This window comes from Rhinolophus hipposideros, assembly GCF_964194185.1.
Source record: "Rhinolophus hipposideros genome assembly, chromosome: 5".
Lineage (NCBI taxonomy): Eukaryota > Metazoa > Chordata > Mammalia > Chiroptera > Rhinolophidae > Rhinolophus > Rhinolophus hipposideros.
In genome coordinates, this window is record NC_138051.1 from 9,113,237 (window position 1) to 9,131,907 (window position 18,671).

The following is an 18,671-nucleotide window of genomic DNA, read 5'->3' on the forward strand; positions in this document are numbered from 1 at the left end:
TTTGCTCTTGGAGAAATTTCCTTCAAACTAACTTGAATCAAAGCCACCAAAGTCAGTTTCTGTTAATAACAATAGAGTGAGACTAAAAGACTAAAAACAAACACTTTAGATAGAGTGGAACTTCGATTCTAGCTCCCCCTTATACTAGTTGTGGGATCTTGGGAAAATCATTTTACTGTCTCCAGCATTAGTTTCTAATCTGAAAAATGGAGATATGATGTCTAATTGATATGATTATTGTGAAGATTAAATGAGATGCATTAATAAAACATGTGTCAGAGTAAGGCCTTAGCAAATATCAGCTATTTTTAGTAGAAATAGAGTCAGACAGATGCTTTTTAAAATTCTGGAATTTATTAATTGTATGGTCTGGGAAAGTTAATTACCTTTCTGAATCTCAGTTTAGTCATCTGCAAATGGGGGATGATATTATTTCTTGTCGGGTTGTTGTAAAGAAAATTATGCGAAAGTGCCTAGTACAGAATCCGACACAATATTAGTTTCCATTTATTCCATTTTTAAGTATTATTCAAAGTTGAAACAAGTTAAATATAAAGTCTTGCAATATTTATCCCTGTCATTAATCTAGTGAGATGAAATGTTTCAAATATGTGCAAGATTAGCACAATACTCTCTGATAGATGGGTTCTGAAAGTGGGCCACTTACATGAACATTTAAAATATCCTCTTTCATGTATATTATTTCCGATGCTTCAGTTTAGTCTTGCATGTCTTCTGGTTGATAGCATTAAATCACCTGGATGTTGAGTTGAGTTTAAATTCAATTTGACAGTTTATGAGTATGGGTCATTTGCATCTCTGAATGTTGCAAGATGCCCATTAAATGTGTTATTGTTCTTGTTTTTCTAAAAGTTGCTCAAATATTTAAGGGACAAAGTGTGAGATAAAGATTTTTCAATGAGATTAAAAATGTACCAATAGGAATTGGAGATGTTAATTTTTCTTTCCAGTTCCAGGTGCCAAGGTAAATGCAAAGGGACAGATAATTCATTCTAAAATATTGTCTTAGGCCAATTTACTGTAACATTTGAGAAATTTTAGATTAATTATTAGAAAGCATGAAATAGAGTTACACTGAATTATTTATTTGGCACAATCTGGCTAAATTTATCTGTTAGGTGAATACTAGAATACCACAATTACAAAATCACTGTCAAGCCTCATGCCAAATGACATCCTAATTTTCCTATATGTGTGCTGATGTTTTTTTAAAACCTTAAACAGCAAAAGTTCATTTAGTTTGTGTTATGAATAAATTTAAATACAACTATAGCAGAGTTGGAGTGGGTGACAGAGAGCAATTTATTTTTTATTACATTTGTAATATCTGCAGTCTGCAATAACTGTTAATTTAGATTATATTTATTATAAAAATCATTAAAGAAATTACTGCTTTGCTTTCAATGAGATTGAGAATGATGGTAAAAAAAACTCCCATAAGAAACACATAAGGAAGAAGATGGAAAGAGGCTCAGTAGCAACACTTAAAAAAAAATACTGAATTTGTAAAATGTGTGATAAAATAAGTATTGATTACTAAGCATAAAAGTACTAAAATTGAAACAGGAAAATATTTTAAAGTCCTAGAAGAAACATTATAGTGAAACTTTACCCTCCTATATGTATTAATTCAAATTATAACAACAACAACAACCACAACAACAATAAACTGTCTGGAATATATTGTATCCCATTATAGCACCTTCCCCTTCACAAAAAATGACATATTGATGATTAAGTTGTGAAGGCCCTGTTTAATGATTTATTTATTTATTTTTTAACTAAAAGTGTATTCTTTCTCTTGACTCTTTTAGATGCTTTAAATATAACATTTCCAAAGCATGCAGTTCATTTCTTTGGGTACTTCCAGTTGTTTCTTCAAGAATATCACTTGCATTATTTTGCAGTTGGAAAAATAGTGGATCTTTTGTGTATAGGGTCTGCAAATGTTAGAAATGCGTGCCTTGTATTTTGCTTCATTTAATTTGTCTCATGACAAATTATGTTTGCCTGCTAATTACTGAATAGAGAAATAACAGTAGCTTACACAAGATAAACATCAATTCTGTCTAGAAAATCAATCTAGATATCAAGAATATTGAGGTGGTCTGATGGCTTCATGACCCACCCTTAGCATATACTTTTACCTTGGGGTTGACCCACAGTCTAAGATGGAGCCTGTAGCCCCAATTATCACATTTAAAATTATCACATCAGACAGCAAGGAAGGAAAGGGAAAAAGGTACATGGGCCCTTCTCTTTTAAGGACCTTCTTCCAAAGACCCACACAACACTTTTGCTTCAAGGTATTCATGTGTACAGAAAGAGTTAACCTAGCAGTCCTGAAAATACTTGCCTTAGAGAGGCCTGCTAGATGACATTTCACAAAGGGTTGTCATAATTTAACGCACAGAGAATTAAGTGCCTCTTGTATGACTCCATGGGGAGGGGATTCTTGGAAGCTTGTGCCTGTTTTCCTCCAAACTTTGCCCCATACAGCTTTCCTTTTGTTAATTTTGCTTTGTATCCTCTCACTGCAATATATCACAGTCATGAGTATGATTATATGAGTCCTGCAAGTTCTTCGTGAGTCATCAGACTCATTACTGTATATTGTGGGGGCATTGTGGTGTGGGATTTCATCTAATTTACATTTTCATTTTCAGGGGTCTTGAGGACCCCTGGCAAAACATGAAAATTCAGTAAATGACTATGTTACTACTTCACAAATTATAACACAAAATCTAATGTCCATCACAGATCTGTTTCTCTTTTTTTGGGGGGGGGGGATTAAGATAAATAATATGATTGTGCATTTTTATTGACATTCTCTTTTCAAATTGACTGCAAAGTTTTGGGTCTGAGTGATTGAAATGATGGAGTTGCCATTAACTGAAATGGGAAAGACTGCAACTGCTGGTTTGGAAGGAGATCAAGGGTTCATTTTGCATGTTACCTTGGAGATGGAGGACAGATGGTGTTGCTAGAGGACTGGGATTCAGGGAAAAGGCCTGACTTACAAACACTATCTTAGGAGTTATCCTCACATATAGGTCGGACAATTAAGTTCCCGAACTCATCCTAGAAAAAAAATGCCAAATACCTCACTGCTGAATATCACTATGGTCAACTTCGAAGTACTCCCTTTGGGAAGCTATGCACCGATGCCAGTACCTAGTCCATCCTTCAAAGCAATTTTGGAACTCTTTTTCGGGAATGGCCATCAGAACTGTCATTGTATTACCCTTGATGTACTGAATGGCATCCAAATATCTTCCTTTCAATATCTTCTTTATCTTCATATAAAGAAAAATCATTGGAGGCCAGATCAGATTAGTAGGGAGGGTGTTCCACTACAGTTATTTGTTTACTGGCTAAAAACTTCACAGACAGTGCCCTATGAGCTGGTACATTGTCGTGATGCAAGAGCCATGAATTGTTGGCGAAAAGTTCAGATTGTCTTTTTCACACAGCCTTTTCAGCACTTCCAAATAGTAAACTTGCTTAACTGTTTGTTCAGTTGGTACAAATTCATAATGAATAATCCCTCTAGTATATATATATATATATATATATATATATATATATATATATATATATATATATATATATATATATATAAAGGTTAGCAACATCAGTACAACAAGTTCACGAATTTAATTGTCATACCTTCATTGTATTTAAAGTGCTGGGTGGGTTGACTGAGGAAATGAGTGTAGATAAAAAAAAGACCAAGCTTTAAGGCACTCAATTATTCAGAGGTCAGAGAGTAAAAACCGCCAAAGGAGACTTAAGAAGGAGTGGCCAATGAAGAAGCAGCTAAACAAATCTCTTTCCATTTTCCATATGGAAAAATTGGAGAACATCTCTTACATTTCTTTTCCTATTTTTCATAGTTTATGTGAAACGTTGTAATTCTTATAAATGTAAGTTATGATGAAAAATGAAGTAAAGTCTTTGCACTTCAATCTTATTAGAATATATTTAGCACAGCTAAAGCATTTGATATTTCTATACCATCAATATTGTACTGCTTATTCATTTAGTAGTCTATGTCTGTTCTAAAACTTGGGTGGCTTTGCAATAAACTAATTCATAGCACACATCACTTATCCTATTTTTATTTTTATGTTGTTCCCTCTACTATTACCTTTATAAATTAAATGAATTTGTCTTTATAAATTTACTTTTCCATTTATCAAAATTTACTTTTGTCCTATCCAGTAATGCTAATTGTTAATTCAACAATTTAAAACTTGACACTAGAGAGGTATTATTTAATATTTTCCTGTAATTTCAACAACCCATGTCCAAATATAATCCTATAGTTATAAAGCGTGATAGGGAAATATTTAAGTGGATTCATATAAATTAATTAAAAATTGTAGAATTTAAACAAAAATCCCATATTTCAAAATGAAAGCAGATAGAGTCAATTTTCATTTGAAGAAATATGTAGTAAAAGATCAATATCTCAATTAACTGAAATTCATTGCTGTATATTGTGGGTGACATGTGGAGTGGGATTTTAGCTAATTCATATTTTCATTGTCAGCAGAATTATAGTACTAGGAATCCATTCAAACAACAATGCTTTTGTTAATTACTACTGTATTCTAGGCTCAGTGCTTTGGGCCGGGCACACAAAGATCAAAAACAGTCCCTGCCTTAAATATCTTTACAACATTGCTGATTATATTCCCCATTCTGTATTTCATATCCCATGATTATATTGTGTCTGCTACTTTGCTCTTTCTAATCCGTTCACCTTCTCCCCCATCCCCTCCCTCCTCCCATCTAGCAACCAGCAGTTTTTCTCCCTATATCTCTGAGTCTATTTCTGTTTTGTTTGCTCATTTATTCTGTTCTTTAGATCATGGAAGGAGGAGTATAGAATAAGGAAGATAGTCAATAGTACTGTAACAGGTATATAAGATGTCAGAGGGGTAGTAGCTTGGGGGAGGGGAGTTATCACTTTGTGAGGGTGTAAATGTCTAACTATTATGTTGCATTGTACATCTGAAACTAAAAAACAACAACAACAGCAAAAAACAGTCCTTAGTCCCCACCATAATAACTTACAGTTTGTTAAAGGCAAGAGAGTGTGTTAGGTCAGGTTCTTTAGAAACTTAGCTTGAAATAAGGATTCATGTGCAAGTGGTTTATTCAGGAAGTGCTCTTAGGAGAAACAGTTGGTGGATCAATATAGCAGAACAGGAAAGGGAAGAAGCCAGGCAGGGGTGTGATTTTTAGGAGATTAGCCTCAACCTGATCTTGTAAAGGAACTCTGGAGTGTCAATTATGCTTCAGAATCTGTCCTAACTGGAGGCAAGGGAGCTGCGCTTTTAGACCAATAGTCACTTACTGGATAGGAGCCTCTGGGTAGGGAGGAGAGTCCCAAGCCTTCCCAGACTCTGCCTCTGTGAGCAAAATGTCTCCACAGCCCAAAAACCTTCACACGGGGAAACAGGGAATCCTAGGTTGCTACAGTAAGAAGGATAAGGGGACTCTGACAGAGTCAAGTGGAACAGCAGTTATCTGCAACAACATATGAATAACTAATTATATAATGTGATGAGCACTCATCTCAGGGTATTGCGAGGTGCTATGGCAACAAAGAACAGGACATAACAGCTTTATGGGAGAGGGAAGCCTTTCTAATAAATTATTTCTGGAAGACTAGAAGGAGTTAACTAGATAACAAGTGAAAGAAAGAACGTTCAGGTCATAAGGGGACCTGCGTATGAAGGCACAAAGTCACAAGGTCATGGAAGAACTGGGGTTAAAATAGGGAGAAAAATTTTTCCTACTTTTTAAGCCTTTTGTGGGATTAAAATCAGATGATGAAATATAAAGCCTTTTTGCAAACTTTTAAAGAAGTAAAATCCTGTTACTGGTTATTTGGAGTCCATGGTTAATGACTTGGTTACGCTACAAAATAAAACCCTTCCACGAGGCAGTCTACATCAATCTCCAACTTTTTGTATTGCTAAGCATTTCAATTGATAAGCGACAAGATGTACCCTCTTCTGTCACCTTGAATTTGAAATAATGCTAGCAGGCCCTCCTATTATAGTGCTCCATATAAATACAGGACACCTGACGTATTTAAAGATGAGCACTCCTTTTATTTAGTTTCTCTCACTGTGTATTCACATAAGAGATGAGTGAATTCTTCAAAGTTGAAGTCCAAACAAAAGCCATAGCCCAAAGAAGGATCGGAAAGTCTAACGTCTCTGCTTTTAGGCATATCTAGTTTCAGAAATACCCATCCTCATCACATGATATTCCTTTGGTTTCCAACACATTTACCATGATGATTCTGTCTCCTTCATTGTTCTATTCTCTGGCTGGTGAGAACACGACTTGTTGATGTTCAGGCTCTTGTCTTTATTGCTTCCCTGTGCTGCTTGTTTGCACTGCACATACTGAGACATTGTTCCTTATCACATTGTGGGCATATAGAGCGGTCAGTAACTCTAATTTGTAGAGATCTTTTAAAGATATAAATTATATTGTTTTTTATTAGTAATAGTATCAGTAATATTAGTAGTAGGGGTATTAGTGATCGCTAATATTCTGGTCATATTACAGAAATATGGTGTTTTATGCATATAGTATAGAAGTTTTTAAGTTAAAATGTGTTGCTTTGTCAGACAATTATGGTTCTTTTTATGCAGTTAGATTTAGAAACCAGCGTGACATTTTGCTACAATTTATGGTAGACGGATACGATTTATTAAAAATTGAACCTGCATGATCTGGAGTCCTGTACCCCTCAGAATTCTATTTATTGTATTAAATAATTCAAAGAGAACATATATCCTCTGTAATTTTCCCTGTTATTAGTGCAGGATAAGAGGATAACCTTTTTTTTTTTTTTTCAAAAATGTAATGAGCACTGTCTACTCATAATCACCTACCACAGATATTCCTTTATACTCGTTCAGGCTGACACTCTGTTAACTGTCTTTGTTTAGCTCCCAAAGGCTCTGGTGGCATGTCATCCCAGTAATTACAGCAGATCAGACAAGACGATGTTTATTACTTTTTCTCTGGCTTTCTTTTACTGATGCCTGATCTTCTTTCAGAGTATAAACAAGACTGGGACAAAGCTCAGACCTGTCTCTACAGACTGACCTCAGTGTATATGGCCTAACTCCCTGGCAACTGATAGAAAATAACTGCAATTCACAAATCCTCATTTACTAGACATTAATTAAAATGCTGTGTTCTGCAGCTTAAGGAAATCTCCATGTTGTTTCTTCAGATTAGGTAGAAAATTACAAAAGAAAGGTTATTTCCTAAATGCTAGTATCTTTCTTTTTCTGCTTATGTTATTTTAATAGAAATTATCACTTAATGTCATTGGAAAGGATTTAAACATAATCATATTTAATAATGCAGCATATCTGAAATTGGATATATTTTATTCCCACTGTGGGACTAGCAGTTGCCCCACATATCCTCTCTCCTCTTTTTTCAGAGTTACTGAAATATCAGATTTTAGCAGGGGACTGGGAGGGAGGTGCCATGCATGGTAAGGCAGCCTTTCTTGTGACTAAGGATGCAGATATAGCTATACGATGTAAGCAGGAGTGTCATGAGGCAGCATCTTTCTGTAAAAGACAACTAGCAGACACCTTTTGTCTTTCCTTCTGCTAGTGACAATTAGATCTGTAGCTTCTATTTTGGACCTTGAGCACAAGCAACACTCAGTAGAAAGGGCATCTCTAAATGGCCTGAGTCCCTGAGCTGAGCCAATAAGTATATACAGGCCTGTCACATTCCAGATACATGTATTTTTTTATATAACACAATCTACCTTTCATCTTGTATAAATCACTGTCAATTGTCTATCTTACAGCGGAATCTAACACTCACCATTTGTGGGGACAGAGCCAGGAGTGCAGTTTCCAGGCTCTTGCCCTCATGTGGAAAGGTGCTGGCTCAGGTAGTAAATGGCCATCAACTGTGATTGGCTGGTCATCAGCTGTGGCTAGTTGGCCGTCAGCTGTAACCAGTGAGCCATTGGCCACTAATATAACTGCTGTGGCGATGCTAGCAGCAAAGGGGGGCTAGAAAGTAGATGGTGGCTGGCAAGCAAGGATTGCAGTTAGCACAACAGAGTGTGGGTTGTGGATTGCAGAGAAGTGGACGGCAGGATGCAGTCAGTGTGGCTCCTGCTTCCTATGTCTCCAACCCAGCTGCCAGCGAGAATATAGTGGTATGACTCTCCTATCTATGGCTCTGTGGGTGTTCCTTTTTGGCCTCACCATGTCCTGCGTTCTTATGTGGGGAGCGGGAGCAGAGACCCCACCTGACATCCTGCATGACACTGCATGACACCATTATATACACCAACCTCTCAAGTTTCAATTTAAATGCTATATTTTCATTCAACAAGTTACCTACTAAAATAATTGCTGGGATCCAGAGTTGAATTATCCTTAAAGCATTCCTGTGGTATTTCCTGCGTATTTGATTGTTTCTCCAGTGACATTCTTTGCACCTATGCAAGGCTAGCTCAGAAGAATATCCATGGGAAGAAATTAAAAGTAAAGATGAATTAGTTCTACAGTTCTTGTATTGATTAGCCAATAGGAGTTTAGATTCAAGTCCAGCAACCTACATTAAATTAAATTAGATGAATACTTGTTTTATTTATTTACTTATCATTTATTAATTGCTTAATATAGAAGGTGTTTTCCTCTATGCTCTATGTATTCCTTTCACTGTACTCATTGTACTTTCACTGTACTCACCGATTTTAGTGTAAAATGGTTTTCTATTCCTTGACTTCTAGATAGTTATCAATTTTCCTTTTAATTTTCTCTTTCAACAATAACTGGATTTCCATGTCACCTTTCGGTTATTCATTTATAACTGTATTACATAAAATCCAGATGGGCTGTACTATGTCTGCTTTTTAAATCAAAGGTTTTTGTTTGTTTGTTTGTTTGATTTGCTTCCAACTACATAATTATTTTCTGTAAATTTTTAATGGACATAAGAAAAGGATTCTTTCCATGAATCAAAACCTTTTGTTAGTCACGTGTTGATGACATTTTTCAATTTTGCCCTATCTTAGTTAATTTTTAACTTAATAAAAAAAATTGTAGTGTATAAAACTGCCTAAATCTCAGATATGAATTGAAATTTTCCACTGTAACTGCATGTTTCTAAAATTTTTCCGTTTCTAATTTGATTTATAACTTTAGCTGCTCTGTACTTTACTGCATACCAATTAATACGGTATATTTTTGCTAACAGTTGTGACTTTTAACACTACATAAAGTAATGACCTACTTTCCCTGTGAGTGTTTTAAATTGCAAACATCTTATTAATTTAATATTATATGTTGTCACTCTTGACTCATTGATTTTATTTTATATTTAATAGTTTTATTAAAAATACAGCTAACATACAATATTATATTACTTTCAAGTATACACCATACCTTAGTTATTCAATGTTTACATGTTTAAAGAAGTGATCACCGTGATAAGTCCAGCAACCATCTGACACTGTACCACGTTATCACAATATTATTGACTATATTCCCCATGCTGTACATTACATCTCCATGACTTATTTGTTTTATACCTGGAAATTTGGATCACTTATTTCTCTTCACCTTTCCACCCTTCTTTAAACTTGCAATTACAGATGACATTCAATATTATTTTATATTAATTTCAGGTGTACAGCATAGTGGTTAGACATTAGTAATATTATTTAAGAAGCGATTCCCCTGACTAGTCTAGTACCCACCTGGCGTTATACATAGTTATTACCATATTGTTGACTGTATTCCCTATGCTTTACTTTACATCCCCATGACTATTTGTAACAACCAATTTGTACTTCTTAATCCCTTCACCTTTTTCACCCTGCCCCCAAATCTCCCTCCCATCTATCACCCTGATAAACCTAGTACCCATCTGACACAGTATTATTGACTATATTCCTTACATTATATCCTACATCCCCATGACTATTTTGTAACTACCAATTTGTACTTCTTAATCCATTCCTCTTTTTCACCCACCCCTTCAACACCTCTCCTATCTGGCAACCATCAAAATGTTCTCTGCATCTGTGAGTCTGTTTCTCTTTTTTTGTTTATTTTGTTCTTTAGATTCTACATATAAGTGAGATCACATTGCATTTGTCTTTCTCTGTCTGACATACTCCATTCAGCACAGTACTCCCAGGTCCATCCATGCTGCCGCAGATGGCAAGAACCCATTCCCTTCCATGGCAGAGCAATATTCTACTTTATGTATGTACTGCCTACTCTTTATCCTTTCATCGATTGACAGACACACCCAGGCTGCCTACACATCTTGGCTATTGTAAAATAAGGCAGTAATGGATATATGGAGGTGTACTTCTCCTTGAAGTAGCATTTTGTGTTTCTTTGAGTAAATACCCAAAAGAGGGATTACTGGGTCCTTCTTTGTCTCTTGTTATAGCCTTTGTTTAAAGTCTATTTTGTCTGGTATAAGAATTGCTACCCCAGATTTTTGTTTTATTTTGTTTTCATTTTCATGACATATTTTTTTCCATTCCTTTCTTTTAATCTCTTTTTGCCTTTCTATCTGTGGTGAGTCTCTGTGGGCAGCATATGTAAGGGTTTTGTTTTTTTATCCATTCAGCCACCTTATGTTTTAGATTGGTGTATTTAATCCACTTACATTGAAAGTAATTATTGATAGATGTGTAGTTATTGACATTTTATTATTCATATATATTATCTTTTTTTTTTTTTTTTTTTTTAAGAAGTCTTTCTAATATCCTTGTAATACTGATTTGGTGGTGATGAACTCCTTTAACTTTCTCTTGTCTGGGAAGTTCTTTATCTGTCCTTGGATTTTAAATGATAGCCTTGCTGGGTAAAGTAGTTTTGCTGGGTGGACTTTAAGTTAAGTCCTTGCTTTTTATCACGTTGAATATTTCATGCCAATCCCTATTGGCCTGCAAAGTTTCTGTTGAGAAATCAGCAGACAGTCTTATGGGCGCTCCCTTACAAGTAACTTACTGCTTTTTTCTTGCTGCTGTTAGGATTCTCTCTTTGTCTTTAACTTTTGGGATTTTAATTATGATGTTTTTTCATGTGAGTCTTTTGGGTTCATCTTGTTTGGGATTGTACACTTTAGGGGCTTGTATATCCATTTATTTCGCCAAGGTTGGGAAGTTTTCCATTATTATTTCCTCAAACAGGTTTTGAATTCCTAGCTTTCTGTCTTCTCCTTGAGGTACCGCTATGCTGCAAATATTGGTACACTTGATATTGTTTCAGAAGCCCCTTAAACTATCCTCATTTTTTGGATTCTTATGTCTCATTTTTTTTTTTTTTCTGTTTGTTGTCTGCTACCTTGTCTTTCAAATAGCTGATTCAATCCTCTGCTTCATCTAGTTTGCTGGTGATTCCTTCTAGTGCTTTCATCATTTCACTTATTGTATTCTTCATTTCTGAATGGTTCTTTTTTATGATACCTATTTCCTTTTTTATGCTTGATATCTTTTTGTTGAAGTTCTTACTAAGTTCTTTGAGCATCCTTATAACCATTGTTTTGAACTCTGTGTCTGGTAGTTTGCTTCCATTTTGTTAGTTCTTTTCCTATATTTTTATCTTGTTCTTTTATTTGGAATGTATTTCTTTATTTCCTCATTTGTGTTGCTTCTCTGTGTTTGTTTCAAACTATTAAATAGAACTGCTACATCTTTAGTATTGCTGGGTGGCCTTATATATTAGATGCCTTGTCGGGCTCAGTGGCACAATCTCTCTGGTCAACTGCACTGGATGCTCCAGGAATGTCCCTTGTGTGTGTTGTGTGTGCCCTCCTGTTATATTTAAGCCTCGATTGCTATCGGCACTTCTGGTGGGATTGGCCCTCAGACTAACTGGCTGTGGTGTTTGGCCACATCCACACATTATGGGCTGCTGTGTAGGAGGCTTACCCCACTGAGCAAGATTCACCACAGTGGTCTCTGGTGCCTGCTGTACAGCCCTTTGTGTGTGCCTCTTGTGGAGCTAATTGGGCAGTGCTCTGCTGTGGTCTGAATCAACTTCCAAGTATGTTGGTTCTGTTCCCTCTTGCTGTCATGGCTGCCGCAATATCCTGAATCATTTTCACTTTGGGGAACAGCCCGAAGTCACATGGTGCCAGATCCAGTGAATAATGTAGATGAGCACACACCATAATGTTTTTATTTGGCAGGCATTCCCATATACCAGAAGCAATGTGTGCCATGGAGCTTTGTCATGATGGAGGATGATTTACAGCACAATTTAAAACAATTTCTCTCAACCGTATCTCACACCCAACTGATTGCACTGAACAAGTTGAAACTTGTCATACACTGTTACTAAGTTTCAGTGTGCTGCTATGTGTATTGAAGATCCCTGCCTTTCCATTGGATGGCACTCGGCAGCAGCATTCACCATATTTCTTGACCACAACAGAAAGGCTCCATGTCACATATCGCTGCTATATGTCAATTTCTACAAATAAAAACATTATTGTGTGTCGTTATCCATCTTATTCACTGGATCGTATCTGGCACTGTGTGACTTCTGGTTCTTCCCCAGTCAAAATGAGTCAGGGTATTGAGGAAGCCATGACAACTCAACTAAAGACACTCACGAAAGAGGACTTCCAGAACTGCTTCAGAAAGTGGCAAGAAAGTGGCAAGAAAGTGGCAAGATGGGATAAGTATGTTCGAAGCATGTGGGGGGGTATTTTGAGGGGGATTAATGGTAATGTGTCTTTTACTGTAATAAGTTCTTTTTGTTTGTTTTTTAATTTAAACATTCATGGTACTTCTTAATCACACTTCCTATTGTCTCAAATATTTTTGTCAGGTGAAATTATTTGAACCCTGAGCTTACTCAATGTTTACATATCACTGAATATTTTTTCTTTCACACTAAGACAAATGAAATCTTGGCTGTCAGATACTAGGATGTCGGTGATCCCTTGTCCCGCTGCCTTTCAGTAGTTGCAGGTAAAACTCTACTGTTTCTGAGCTTTCAGTGTTGGAGGTGAAGATCCTGAAGACAAGCTGATCTCCTGTACCTCTCCAAGCATACCAATTTGAATTAAGTTTGGGTGTTAGTCATAGAAATTCCCCAAAATGTATTACATAAGATAGAATTTAATTTCTTTGTCATGTAGAAGTCCAGGGCTATAAATAGTTCAGATCAGGTACGTACAACACCGGTGATGTCACTAATTCAGATTTTTTTCTGTTTTATTGCTTCTCTGTGCTTGACTTTCATTCCAAATAAGTTAAGGTCCAAGATGGGAGTCAGTGGAAATGTGCTAAAATGAGCAAAATGTGGAGTGTTGCTTTCTAACAAGGGCATTTCTGCTTGAAACACACTGACAAGAATATAGCTGAATGGATAGCTGGAAAATGTTTCCTTCATCCTGGGCAGCCATTGCCCAATGAATAATTTGGAGTTCAAGTACAATGAAAGAATGGGTGTCAACCTTGGGAAATGAGCGGACTCTGATACATTGTAATAGTTTGGTCCTTCTTTCTGGAAGCCTACATATTTTCTTTGTAGACTTTGAAGTCACAACTTTTATCAGAGTATGTCTGGAGTTTCTTTTCTCCTCATTTAGACATATAACTCGATACGCCCTCTCAATAAGTAAACTTATGCCTTTCAATGGCTCAGTAATATTTTCTTTCAGTATTTATTTGTTTAAAAGTAGAGGAATAAATGGAGGGGAAAAACTCTTTAATATTTTAAAAGTTGACTACCATATTTTTAATATTCTGAGTGACAAAATGAAAGATTTTTATAAAGCATTTCTGCTGCTTACTGAAGCACAGTGGTTGTCTACAGAGAACAGACTTTTGTGATTGAGTTTTGTGGTAAATTAGCCACTTTTTTCATAGAAAAGTGTTTTTATTTAATAGAATGATTGTTATACAAACTATGGTTATTCAAACTTGGACATTTGGCAAATATTTTTCAAAAATAAGTCAAATGATCCTTCTATCCCAAAGAAAATACCTTAGCTATAATTGTAACTAATGATAAAATTCACATTTTTAAAATATAAATTAGAATTTTGGAAAATCTGCCAACATAAGCATGATGGCCTCTGAGTCTTAAAGACTTTTCTGAAGATATTGATGATGAGATTAATAAACATGACTTGTATTATAAAATTAAATATGTCAACATTTGGAAGTTCTGTATAATTCAGTGAATTTATATTTTCCAAATGACTATGAAATCATGTATGAGTAAAACACATCCATACAAAGTTCCAGATAGACCAATGGATTTTAATATAACAGAGTACCAAAAGGTCATTGATATGGTTATAGATTCTACTTTGCAAGCAAACGTTAGGAAACTACCACTTTTGAGTTTTAGTGTGATATCAAAGAAGATTCTTCACAGTTATCTGAAAAGGCTGTTGAAATTATTTTGCCTTTACAACCAAAAATCTGGTAAGGCCAGATTTTTTAAAAAAAAATATTTCAAACAAAGCAATATGTTGCAGCAAAGTGCATGCAGAAGCTGATATGATTCTCTAGCTAGATCTTTTCCACTAAACTAAATATTGATGAGCTTTGCAGAACTATAAAACAATTTCATTCTTTTTACTCAATTACTTTTTGTTTTGGAAAATAGTTGTCTGACTAAAACAGTTCCTAATGTTAACATGTCGTCAGTTTATCAATATAATTTAAAATGTGTTAATAATATGTAGTTTGAAAATTTCAATTTTAATTTCTAATACTATAATTATGAATGAATATAATTCTAATAAACAAAAGCAATTGTAACAATTGGTGTCCTTAATAAATTTTGAGTATAAATGTGTTCTAAGGCCAAAAAGTTTGATGACTGCTAGTCTGTCTCATAGTAACTCTGCCTCTCTCTCCTGTCTCTTTTCTCCCCCCTTCCTCTCTCTCTGTTTCTTGTTTCTCTCTCTCTCTCTCTCTCTCTCTCTCTCTCTCTCTCTCTCTCTCTCTCTCTCTCTCGCTCTCTCTCGCTTTCTCTCCCCCCCACACACAAGTTCATGCATGTTTTTTCTCTTTGCCCTATTCCTGAACAATTTTCAGTACTATACAACTTAATCACTTTATCTACATAACACATTTTTAATATGTGAAAACAATAGGCTAATTTTCTATCTCTTTTTATTCTGAACTTACTTTTTATTTTTTGAAATATTCACTTTTCAAAATCAGGTTTTTTTATTATGATAGTCGATGAAAACTTGGTATCTTAATTGGAATGGTGTGCTATTTCTATCTGAAAAATATCTATTATCTGAGAATTAGCATATTTCTACACAAGAACAAAAATGTTTAGTTTATTTCTCTTCTTTATTTGTTTACCTATAGATTTTGAAAATTAAATGCAAGTAGAAGTGTAGATTTCACCATAGAAATAATACTTATCAAACCAGTGCCCTTGTTACACCTGTCTTTTTATGAGCTTATTGGTAATTAGTTTATTAACTACTTGAAATCAGGAATTATGCTCTTCTGTGTGTATTCCATGCACAGAGAAAGTGTTGAATAAATATTTGATATTTAATTTTGTGAATTAATTTTGTGATTTTTGTCAATTTTTATCATCTCTAAGTAATATTTTCATTTTACTTATTATTAAGGGCAAGTATGATTATATTCATACTGGCATTTCAATGATTTGGAGAACTTTTTAAAAGTACTTTTAAAGTCATTAGATCATAAATTTTAATTCACATTATATGAAAATAGCATAGAGAATGGCAAATGTTGTAGGATTTCAATTTTGAAGATTCAGTCTTTAGTTGCGTTTTTTGTATTTCTTCATGTGTGTTTGACCAGAGGATTTCTGTCAGCCATTTCTCTCCCTAAAAATCAAAACAAACAAATATATATTATATATTATATAGCAGGGACAATGAAAGAAATAAAACCAAATTATTTTTACTTTCTATTTTGTATCACTTTGCAGTATCATCATGTGGCTTTTGTTCAGGTTTTATAAGTTAAAATACACAAAATTTGAGTTGAATGCCAGTCTTTATTGCTAGCAAAATCTACGTCTGTCGTACACAGCTGTGTTTAAAAGAGTGGTATTGTTTATAATGAAATGTTTTAGATATTTAAAGTGTTTTGGCAGTGTAATAGAAATGTTTTCTTTGGAAAAGTTTGCACATTTTTTGGAAATAATTATTGATGTAAAGTAAATTCTAATTATCAAAACAGACAAGTCATTTGTGGGCTTATTAAAGCAAAGCCATTAAAAAAAAACTTTTAACAACCAGGTGTATAAAATTACACATAATCTCAATAAGCCCTTATAGTAATAGGTTTAAATTATTTGAATCAACTAGAAATTTAAAATCAAATAATGAAGCATGTCACAAAAGACATTGAGAGGCTAGCTGTAGTTCCTGTAGTAATAAATAAAAAGTACTTTACTGGGTTTGGGAAATGGAAAGCAAAAATTTAAATATACAACAAAAAGAGAAACTGATTCATATTTCCAATGTATTTCAAGAGATCCCCCCCTTATTCTCAGATATACTTTCCAAGGCCCGCAGTTGATGCCTGAAACCACACTGAAACCACAGATAGTATTAAACCATATATATATATATATATATATATATATATATATATATATATATATATAGAGAGAGAGAGAGAGAGAGAGAGAGAGAGAGAGAGAGAGAGTATGTGCTATGTTTTTTCCTATACAGACATACTTATGATAAAGTTTAACTTTAGGCACAGTAAGAGATTAACAAAAATAACTAATAATAAAATAGAACAATTATAACCATATACTGTAATAAAAGTTATATGAATAGGTCTGAGGACAGTTTTAGGTAAAATAAGGTTATTTGAACACAAGCATTGCTACCACAGCAGTTGATCTGATAACTGAGATGGCTACTAAAGGACTAACTGGAGGTAGTTTATACAGTGTGGAATTATCCCGGACAAAGGGATAATTCACATCTCTGGCAGGATGGAGCAGGACTGTGGGAGATTTCATCATGTGACTCAGAATGGCAACATGTAATTTAACACTTATGAATTATATATTTCTGGAATTTTCCATTTAATATTTCAGACTGCGGTTGTGCACAGGTAACTGAAACCTCAGAAAGTGAAAGCACAGATCAGGGGGAACAACTGCACTTATATTTAACTCTTTTTATTTATTTATTTACCCTCCATTCTGATTAAGATATTCATATATTCTATGCAATTGAATTAAAATTGCATACACTATACAATGATGACATTACATTTAAAACTGTATAATTCAATTATATGTATAAACATTTTAATACCTTGCCAGGAATGGCATGGCAGGAGTTCTGAAAGCGAACTCTACCAATGATTTGATTTTTTCATTTTTCTTTGAGAAAACCAACCTAAAGTAACAATCTTTGTTGATGCTTGCTCAGATCAGGTGGACCAAAACAGCAGGAAGTGCCTCTGACAGATTCCAAGACTCAAGTGTCTTCAATGAGACTTTGAGGATAACAAATATTCAGCGACACCAAGGAGGCCGGTACTACTGTAAAGCAGAGAATGGCTTGGGATCCCCAGCGATAAAGTCAATCAGAGTGGATGTATACTGTAAGTAAATTTCCCAGAAATCTATGATTAAGTCTTTGATTGGTTTCTTTTGTCCTGCAACTGGAGATATATTTTTTATTGTCGCTCTTTGGGGAAAAAACTATGATTTATTCCTAAAAATAGAGTTCCATTTAGCTGAGGATAAAAAAAATATGTAATATAATGGGAGCTCATTTAATATATTTCCTGATGAGAGAGTCTTCAATTAGAAATTTTCATAATTTTCATAAAATCACAAATATTTTCTAAAGAGCATTTAGGAACCAGATGAATAAGGCAGTAAATAATTACTGACAATCCCACCAATGACTGTGAATGTTGAATATGTGTACTTCTTATCTTTACATGTAAGTATATAAATGCATGTTTATATTTGTTATAGGATCATGATGTGCATATTCTCACTTGTTAATTTTACTCATGTGTGATTTCAGTTATTTTTTTTAAATGCACATCATATACGTGGAGCTATTTACTTGTGAAAGACTTTACTTGTAGAGTCTGTTTTTGATCTAAGTCTATGGAAAGCAATCAGTACTTTGGGCAATGCCGTGCCATGTGGAAAATGTGTACTGTGTTGATTTCTTTTGGTTCTTAGTCTCATTTTTCCGCTTTTTGCTATTAGCAAATACATTTAAAATCCTCTTGGTCTCCTTACTTTCTTCCCACAAAAGCAAATTAAGGGTCTACAATCAATTTGATCTTTTGAACAGGTTTATTCATCATTCTATTGTCTTTTTACAAGAACTTACATTTGATTAACTAATATTAGAATAAAATATTTTTTCACCTTCATGTAATGCAGGCATAAGTAACAAGTGAGGCATTCCTGGTTTTCTACTCATCTTTCATTCTTTCCTTTTCCTTCAATGCTGGGCAAGTGTTGCATAGTTAGGGAAGTGATTGGGATTGTATAAGATCTATTTATCAGATCCTATGCTGAATCTCATTTCATTACTCAGGTGACTCAGAAGTGGATGACAGGGCTACATTTGTGATTCACCTTCCACATTCAGGTACT

The 18,671-nt window shown here is 34.6% G+C and overlaps 1 protein-coding gene across 1 annotated transcript in view; it reads left to right on the forward strand.

The window, feature by feature from the left end:
• The window catches only part of MDGA2 (MAM domain containing glycosylphosphatidylinositol anchor 2), an 811,488-nt gene that overhangs the window by 439,693 nt on the left and 353,124 nt on the right, over positions 1–18,671 (forward strand). Inside the window, exon 3 of the mRNA XM_081048257.1 lies at positions 17,476–17,650. Coding sequence (XP_080904383.1) covers positions 17,476–17,650 — 175 coding nt within the window. The remainder of the gene's footprint in view (positions 1–17,475; positions 17,651–18,671) is intronic.